General features: G+C 36.6%; 1 protein-coding gene across 4 annotated transcripts in view; it reads left to right on the forward strand.

Moving 5' to 3' along the window:
- The window catches only part of LOC113827252 (uncharacterized), an 11,697-nt gene that overhangs the window by 92 nt on the left and 1,605 nt on the right, over positions 1–10,000 (forward strand). The window contains exons 1-3 of one of the 4 annotated variants that reach the window (XM_027380146.2): positions 1–307; positions 3,624–5,445; positions 6,286–10,000. The exon at positions 1–307 is cut by the window's left edge and continues 92 nt beyond it; the exon at positions 6,286–10,000 is cut by the window's right edge and continues 1,605 nt beyond it. In XM_027380146.2, the coding sequence (XP_027235947.2) occupies positions 3,849–5,445; positions 6,286–6,752 (2,064 nt within the window). In that variant the 5' untranslated portion in view covers positions 1–307; positions 3,624–3,848 and the 3' untranslated portion in view covers positions 6,753–10,000. Of the gene's footprint in view, positions 308–329; positions 357–398; positions 515–3,623; positions 5,446–6,285 lie in introns of those variants that run through there. The other 3 variants (XM_027380147.2, XM_070143492.1, XM_070143494.1) reach the window with 3 other exon arrangements.

Below are 10,000 nucleotides of genomic sequence, written 5' to 3' on the forward strand. Positions count from 1 at the left end.
CACACGCTCTTAACAACACCCACAAAAATATCCCCACAATCCTCCCCCTTAAAAATAACAACCCAAAACCCACCAATTAAAAGCAGAAACGAGGATAAAACGAAATAAAAAAAAATCCGCCACCTCCAACTCAGGGTCATGAGAGGCACATGGCGTTCGCTCAACACTGGTGTGTATTGAAGGGGAAACTACGATTCCATTCTCCCATTTTTTATCACTGCCACCACTATTTATCAGTGTCTACGAGGCCGCGAGTGAATGGAGGGTGTAATTATGAGGCCAAGAAGAGGAGGCATAATTAATGAAGGTTTGTAGAAAGGAGGAAAAAAGTAGATTGGAGGAGGCGAGATGGCGAGGTTGAAAGTCGAAATGATTTTGTTATTTTGGGGATATTTTAGTGACGCTGTGTTGAATTGAGCTCAATTTTCGTTGAGGGAGAGAAAGAGAGAAGAGGAATTGAATAACGGCAGTGAGAAAGGCATAAAGAGTGAAGATAACCATGAAAAGAAAGGAGGTATTGAGGAAAACGTCATGATTATGGCAACTTTAAAGCCTACAACTTGTTACGTTTTCCTGCTTTTTGGTTAATATTGATTTGCTGAAATAGGAAAGGGTTATCTACGTAGTTATCTGAACCGCTGGTGTACTGATAGGATAGACCAAATTCAGTTTTATTTTGTTATCAGTGTGATTTTGATTATTTTTTTGTGTACATGTTATCAATGCTGTATTCAGTGTATTAATGATATTGGGAGTTTTGTCATTCTTTTGTTTTATATAAAAGCCAATATTAGTAAAGCTATGATTACTTTTCATGGCTGAAGTATTGCTTATAGACATGAAAACTGCTATTCTCTATAGATGTACTTAAGAATTACACCAGTGGGCACTCTGGCTAAAACAAACACTCCCCCAACTATTATATCATGGCAAGCGAAGACTGGTTTAGTATTTGACGAACAAATTACTGGGGAAATGTACGGTTGTGCCAGATTTTACGGAGTGGAGGATTGCTGGTCTTTACTGAAGTGCCGATCAGCAATTTTTGAGTTGGGTAATTACGAATGCAGTGATACTATGTTCTCTCAATCTCAATCTCAATTTTGATAGTAATATGCAGGGTTCTAATGAGCGCATAACACGCATATTGATGGTTGGTGGTTGGGGGGAAAAGGGGAAGGATTAAGGTGCAAGTGGAAGTGTCAGTGTTTGAGAATGTGCTTGTAGTGTTAAGTGTTTATTTAGTTTGTTTGTGAAAGTGTTGAGTGTTATAGTGTTAATTATGTGTTGGGGGAGCCTGTTTCACTTGCTGATCGTACGTGGGAAGAACAAGTGCTTGTAAGAGTCAGTGTTGGTGTGGTATGTGACGAATTTACTGGTGTGTGAGTTCCTTGTGTTAAGTGTGCTGCTTGTAAGTATTTGTGTTTGTTGATGTCTATGAGGTTGTTTGTGATTTTGTACATGATTCTGAGTCTGTGTGCATGTCTTCATGTCTCTGTTATTGTTGTATTTGTTAATATTTAAAGGCCACATTAGCAATATAACTAGATTTAGATAGATTGCTGATGGAGTGTGTTATCTATTTGTAATTGTTTTAGTCTGTTCTGTTTGATTTTAAGAATATTTCCTTGATAGCAGGAGAGGGCATAAGATATTTTTTGGATATTTCATGGCTTATCGATAAGTAAAACAGCAGTTTTTATTATAAACTTTTCTCTAAGTATGCTCTTTTAAAGATATACTAACTGCTTGTACCCGCGTTCTCATCAACTAGAAGAAATGGTATTTATCGGTAAAATAGAACCTAGGCCAGAATAGACAAAGATAAAGATTTTGGATAACTTTTTAGTCTCACACAGTCATCCAACCTTGCAATTATTACTTTTTGTTTAAAGTATTCACAGTGTAGTATGGGCAAATCTCTTGTTGTTTTCCATCGCAGATGATGTAAATAAAAATATTTGAAATTGTTGACAAAGTTATCACAGCCCTCCGAGAAGCTCAGGTTACTCCAGCAACTCATGGGAATACAAAAACATTTCTGTAACCAAAAATCTTCCATATGTAGGGCTTTATCCCCAGCCCAATCACCGTGAACTTTGTTTCTGCGCGGCATTTACTGAGACCTATTTTTCTTTTTTTTTCATTTCATACTTAAACCATTGCCTGTGGAAATTGTTTTATGTATAAGTGAGTGTAATTTTATCCCTCTAATTATAACAGTGTTATTAGATTTCCCATATCTTAGAGCAGGCAATTTGTAAATGTATATCAAAATGTTATGCATTTCATAACTTGCGAAGAAAATACAATAGATGAAAATTCTTATTTTTTGCTATTCTGTCAGTCACAGGAAAAGCTAAATATGTACTATTTGGTTGTGTGAAACTGAAAGCATAATGCACCATGACAGCATAATTTGTTGCTATGGTATTCCTCTCTACCTAACCAAATCCCTGGCATGGCCAATATCATCACTAAAGTTGGTCGGCATAAAGTAAAAGTAGTAAAAAAGAACATTGCACATTATAAGCACTTTGGTTATGGTTATTATCAGGAATGTAGTCCCTTTTTAGTTGATTTCTTGATACAAATATTAATAAGTTCTTGTTACTTGCTTAGCTATTAGTATTTGTCCGAGCCATACCTACTTAATCTAACTTAACTTAGTCCAACTTAATTTTGACCCAACTTTAGTTAGTCTAACTGGACTTTGACCCAACCTGACCTAAACTAACCTATACTTTACTCAACTCAGTCCAGCCCAACCTAACTTAACCAAATTTCAGTGACAATCTTTCTTTAACTTCTAAACTGATTGCCTAAGTGTTGTGTTGAATGGGGTGGGGGGGCATGTGTGTATGTGTAGGAATGAGCATGTGCAAGTGAACAGTTGCAGTTATATATATTTTATATATGTATATATATATATATATATATATATATATATATATATATATATATATATATATATACACATACATATGTAATGTGTATGTGTGTGTGTATACATATATTTACAACCATTTCCATCCCTTACTCCCAATCTCTGATTTGTCTGTCTCTCCCTTTCCTGTCTTTCTCCCTTTCCCTCTCCCTCCCCCTCATGCCTTTCCTATCTCCCTCCTTCCTCCTTATCCTCTTCCTCTTATTCTTTATCTACATTTCCCTCTCCTTCTTCCATTCCCACTTCCTCACCCTCTCAGTTTCTCTCTCCCTTACACTGTTCTGCTCTCCCTCCCCTTTCTTCTCCCCTTTTTCCTTGTCTCCAGTCGTATTTCACCTATAAAATAAAGGAGGGCGAACGGGGGAGGTAAGGCTGTAAGAGTGATATGGGTGTGACTAATGGTTAACTTGCCATACTGTTACGGATATACTAATGAAAACTATGTATGTCTCTTTTATGATATATCCTGCCAATTTTTGACATGCCTCAAACATCTGTGGCAAATGGGACTGACCATGCTGTTTTTTGAAAGAAAGCCACAATTATGGCAAAAAAAGACCTTTGGGTTCAGATTGAGAAAAGTTGTCATCCTGCTCTGAAAAATGAAACACATGGCCTTTTTTTAATTTTTTTTTTGTAATAAAAATTTATTAATTTTTTTTTTTTCCCCCAACAGGTTGTACAGGTGCGAAATAGCTGAACTGAAGTGAGAAGAATATGAAAAGATAATTGGTAGTGCCAAAAAATCTACAGAATATTTGTGCTTGTAAAGTGGACAGTGTTTCTCAGATGGTTTCATAGTACAAAATATTGTGTGACTCAACAAAATCATGATACTGATATCTAACCATAGATAATATAATCTTTGGTAGTGTTGATTTTTCATCATCTCTGTATTCGTATGAATTCCAAAATGGCGTCTTGGTTGCTCGCTGCCAACATGGAATCTGCCAAACCACAGGTGATGCCCCCTCCTTCAGCATTTGCTTTTCCATACGGCCAGTCTGAAGACCCTGAGTTTGAGGGATTGGAGAGTCCTGCAGCCGGCGGGATGAGTGGCTTTGGGCTTGGCTCAGATGGAATGGGGACAGCTTCGGGCGGAAACACGGTTTACACCCTCGGCCCAACACAGCAAAATAGAAAAAGTAAAAATATTGAGAAGAAGAAAGGAAATCTGCACACACGTAGGAAACAGATTAATAAAATCTTGAAGACTATGCAAGATCAACAGAAAAGGAAGACATTGTTGCAGGAGAGACAGACCATTGTAAGAGAATTAAAAAGACTGACTGAACTAGAATCTACAGTTCCTCAGGTACCACCACATAGCCCACCTGTTGACAGTGCTTCTGCCTGTAGTGACCATTCCCACAAAGAAAACAAGGTGAAAGGCAGTGATACTTTTAACACACAACAAGTGACTGATACATCTGATGCACAGTCAACTGCAGAAAGTACAAGTCCATGTAAAGCGAAGAGTAAAAGATTTCTCAGAAAGCGTAGGAGAGAAGTGTATGAACTCCTTAACAACAGCCTGCTGACAAAGAAAAGAAAAACTGAGCTAGAACAGGAGCTCGCTGATATTAATGATGTATTAAAGAAGCCTAGAAAAACAGTGTTTGATGAATTTGATTTCCATTATGCTGAGCAATTATTTGGCAATGATGAAGAAGAGCAGAGCCATGATGTTGACCAGTATATACCAAATCCAGAAGAAATTGTTGAGCCATTGCACAATAATAATATTTTTGAAGTGAAAAGGACCGGTAAACAGACAGCCAAGTGGAATAAAAGCCCAAATGTCTTTCCACAACTAGGAGAGCAAGAAGCCAATAGAGCACACTTAGGAGAGGCTTATAAGGAGTCATTCAGAGATTATTTTAATGGCAATCCTGCATATGCACATCACTTTGACAAATCCTTAGGTGAAGAGCTGCCCCATGGAAGCCACGAAGAGCATTTTGAGCCTAGAATTAACCCAGTTTCTCACTTCATTAATGAGGCTTTGGCAGATGATTGTAGGAGGCACCTAGAAAGAATAGGGGTTGTGATAAGTGATGCAAATGGTCAGATATCAGTGATGGCAAGACAAAACCAGAGGGAAAGGTCACCAGATCTCCCTTTTGGAGAAGGATTACCAGGTGTTTCTTATAGAGAGGGATCACCAGGTTATCCCAACAGAGAAAGGACTCCAGGCCTTTCCTACAGGGAAGAGTCACCAACCCCCTCTTATAGAGAAGGATCACCAGACTACCCTTACAGAGAAAGGTCCCCTGGTCATTCTTATAGAGGGAGGTCACCTTGTTCTTATAAAGAAGGATCACCAAGTCCTTCCTACCGAGAACGGTTACCACCCTCCTCGTATAGAGAGAGGTCGCCATACCAAGCAGATAGGGAAGCGTCACCAGGCCCTTCGTATGAGGAAAGAGAAATGTCTCCATACCCAGCGTACAGAGAAAGGTTCCCAAACCATTCATACAGGAACAGGTCAGATAGAGGTAGGTTTCACTTATTTCAAATGTTGAGATGCAAGTAATGTATTTTCTTTTTAGTCACATGAAAAGACTAGTGCTTGCATGAAACTTGGTGAAGTTATACAGAATATGGTTAATGGTATCTAATATGGAAAGAAAGAAGAGAAAAGATAGTTAAGATTTTTAATAACAAACCTGTTGATTGTACAGTTGCCTTAAAAGTTTCATTGTCCTTGTGTTCTACTGACGTTTAATCAGTTACCCATTATGTAATATTGGTTGCCATTATAACATCTGGCATACATACGTGCCATGCAGGCCCTTTGGTAAATCATGAATTACCATTTATTTTCATCACAGCATGATAGGAAGTAACACATTATATAGGAACTTTTTTGAGTCCGCTGTCTTTGAGGGATGTAATAGGCTGTCAATTTTGTGTCCTTTTTAATATCTGTAGAAGTTTGTGTTTGTTAGGTAGACTATGTATTTCAGTTGTAATGTATATTGATGTATTGTATTTGTCTACTACTCTCTTTTTCTTTTATGATTGAATGTATTTCTTCAGTCTCCTTCCTCTCTTTTTTATCTCTCTTCATCTTTTCCTTTTTGCCTTCCTTATTCTCCACAGTATGAAAACATTAGCTTTTGAAAAAAAAAGTGCATTCTAGTCAGTGTAGATATAAAGCAGAATGATTGTTTATTTTCAAGGAATAATTAAAATTTCAAGAAAATGTTTACAATATTTAGTTGTATACATGCATATACATACATATTGGTTAAGAGGGTTACATGGACTTTTTCCCATTTGAATGAATAGGAAGACTACTGGAACATAATCTAAACAAAAAAAATACTCAACAGGTTCACATTCACAAGATGGTTCCGTGGAGCCTGTACCCCCGTCAAGGTTCCATAGATTTTCTGGGCATGCGGCAGATGCTCATGAGAATTTCCAGGATGATTACTCACCAAGAATGAATGATCCTTCTCCCATTCACAACCATGGAGGACCTGACCGGTATATGTCAGAGGATCAAAGGAAGGAAGAAGAGCAACGTGAAGAAGATTTACGCATACACTTGCTGCGTCTCCGAGAACAGAAAGTGGAGAGGAGGCTGAAGGTCCTTGAGCAAGAAACCAAAGAGACGGAAAGCAGGCTTCGGAGGCTGCAAGAACGGAGACTTTCAGAAGAGTTGGATGACTTCTTGAGGGAGCAAAGCAAGTATTGGAGAAAAGAAGACATGGAAATGGAAAGAACCAATTTTTCACCACAACGCAGTAGTGAACGCACCAGACATGGTCGTAGAAATCATCAGATATACTTTTAAGCCATAAGGAATCATTGTGTGTATCAGAGGTAAGTCTTCAGAATTATTACACAGCTAAAGCAAAAAAGTGATACTATAAAATTGAAATTCTGTTTGTTTTTTTTGCTGTAGGTTTGTGTAATTTTCTGTTACTTTTTAAATTCCAAGAAAAGTTATCAATTTAAAGTACAATATAGTTGTTCCAAAAAAAGACATGATGTTAAGAAATGTTAAAGGGACCATCCCATGTTGAGAGGGAAATTCAGGTGAATGAGCATTGAATTATAAAATGGGTTTGAATACCATCTAAGGAATCATCCACAATGAGATAATTTGCTTCAAAATAAGATTCATTTCCACAAATGAGCTTGTTTGCTTAGAAAAATTCAATAGATTTGCCACTTCAGATTTTAGTTGTATAAATGGAGAGGCAATCGAAATCCGTGGTTGGAACGGTATTGGTTCTGAAATATGACTTCCAGCTAACTGGGTAAACTTTTATTTGTTATTTTTCTAATATGTTTTTGGTCATTTTGTAAGCTTATTTTTGCTCATTTTATCACAGAACAATAATATGCATCTGTAAATAAGGATTTTTTTCTATAATTAATTGAACTGTCAGTATTGACACAAATGATGTCAAAAATATATAAGAAAATTTGCAAGGTTCATTGAACTTCTCTCCTCATGTGGGATGGTCTTGATAAAGATTTTGATAGGGTTATATTTATTTAGTTTTTCTTTAGTTGCAAACCAGTTAGAGGCATAGTTATGATAATTTTTTGTTGCGTTTTGCTTTGATTTTATTTTTTATTATCCCCCCTTGCCCACTTAGTTGGGAATAGCTTGATTTCAGATGGAATTCAGATGACTAAGTTTGCCATGGGAAAGATAAAGTGAATGTACATTTATTTATTTTTCTTTTTATTTATTTATTTGTTTTATTATTATTATTTTTTTTCATTATTTTCTTTTTTTGTATGATTTTATTTTTATGTTGGGAGGCTGATTTTAAAGTTTCAGGTGAGATATTTTTTCAGGAAACACGCCAAATTAAAGAATAAAAAACATGGCCACATCAATAATCATTTATACAAGGATATACATTTTTTTTTATTTTTTTTATCAGCATGTAAATATTACACAAAAAAGGTATATATTAAAAAAGGGAAGATTGAAAAAAATAGGTGAGGATATTTCCTGCTTGGAAACCTCTTAACCCATCACCGAGGGGTAAAAATTTTGGCAAGTTTACGTATGCACGGGCTTGTTGGCGCGCACCGGCAGTTTCCCGTTTGCGCCTGGCTCGATCGGTAGTTTGCGAGCGACATATAGCACCTAAAAGCTTTTATTTTGCTAAAATTTATAAAAATATTAAAATTTTGAAGGTTTACCTTCACTTTACGTGCCATTGCCTAAAATCTTTACCATATAAATGAAGCTGCTACTACCGGAGAAAAACAACCTCTGTCCGACGAGCCAGTAGCGCGGGAATGGGCATGACATAATGCCCCCGGCGTTTGGCCCACAACAGCCATGGCATGTACGTACGTGCTGCCCGGCGGCAATGGGTTAAAGGTGTGGTATGTAAAGACATGCAATACGTAGACACTCATTATATTTGAAAAATTTGAGAATCAGGAATACACAGCATTTTAAACAGTTCATTAGATTTTCAGTTGCAAGTTTTTCCTAGATATTTGGGTTTGAAACAGAATGTCTAAATGCTTTTATCAAGAGCAGTGCAGATGTTAATTTAATGAATAGCACTTTATTTAGAAACAAATATTTTTTTTATTATTATTATATGTATTGGTAGTAGCAGATTCATCTTAGCAAAGACAATAAAAAGTACAAGAAAAAAGGAAAAGCCTTATCCTAAATTGGCTTTTCTTGTTTTTGTTCCCCTTTTCTTTCTCTCTGTAAAGGGTCTCCATTGCCAACAAAATCCGGCTCTCCATGTTTTCATGTTTAGTTTACTTGTTACTTTGCCCTAGTGAATGTAACTGAATTAACAATTTTTTTTTCTCTCTCTCTTTCTCTCTTTACCCTCTTTTTTCCTGCATTCTTTCTTTCTTTCTATTTGAAAATCTGGTCTTTTTACATTGATGATTCCCAGTCTATTGCAACCAGGGGAGTCCTATCACATTGGCTGTTCATATATTGAGCCTACCCATGTGCATTAAGCAAAAGTGTGTGTGGCTGTGGGTGGGAGGGTATGTGGGGTTAAACATCATGTGCATAGGCTATCTTCTGTGTTGCATGTTTCTTATTTTCTTGTCTCATATTTGTTTAATTCAGAATTAGACTTTTATATTAATATGGAAAAACACTGAGGAAAACACTGAAATATGTAAATAAAACATAAAAACATATTCATCATGAATGATTAATCATGTATTTGTCTTTTTATATAACACAGTATATAGCAAGAAAATGTCATGAGTAGCACAGCCACGCTGGGAAACGACCACATGAAAGGAGAGGAGGGGGTCATAAGGGAAGAGGGGATTGATTCTAGGCATTGTAATCTGGAACCTTCGAGCGGGTATAGAGGGCGATTGGGTGAAAGGAGGAGCCACTCATTCACAAGAAAAAGCCATTAGGATAGGAAGGAGCTATAGGGTCTGGATGGATGGGTTTATAGCTCTTGGCAACCACCTTGTATAAGACTTCCAGTGGGAACCACCCACCCACCTGCCCTTATGAGAATAAGAGCCTCCTGTGTAAGGTTTATGTGTTGCACTACTGGTTCTGGACGAGATTGAATATTGGTTATACTCATGTGAGTGTACAAGGAGGATCCTCTGAGCATGTGGTTGTGTGTAAGTATTTATGTATGTATATATGTTTCATTTATGTATTTGTATTGTATTTCTTGATTAGTGCTTTCACAGAACCCTTAGTGCCTCATCCTTGTTTACATGGAACTCATTCAGCATTCCATTTTCATTTTAGCTTACTTTGTAAGTTGACTTTATTCACTGCCATAAGATTATCAGAAATGGATTATATGAATTCAGAGAAGCATTAAAGATAGAAAGAAGTTTTAAGATTCTTTGTTATTATAAAAAATTACTGTAAGTGAAATGACAGTATTTGCATCGACAAAAATAATTCTGAAAGACTGTAAAAGGAGCATTTGTGGTCTTAATGCAAGTTGAGATAAACTAGAGCATTTTATAGCTGTGTTCTGAATTTGTTAGGAATTTAAGTAAGGGCAACAATTGTAGATACTGTAAAATACTTTGTTTTTGAAAGTTCTTAAA

This window comes from Penaeus vannamei, chromosome 30 (assembly GCF_042767895.1).
Source record: "Penaeus vannamei isolate JL-2024 chromosome 30, ASM4276789v1, whole genome shotgun sequence".
NCBI classification, from domain to species: domain Eukaryota; kingdom Metazoa; phylum Arthropoda; class Malacostraca; order Decapoda; family Penaeidae; genus Penaeus; species Penaeus vannamei.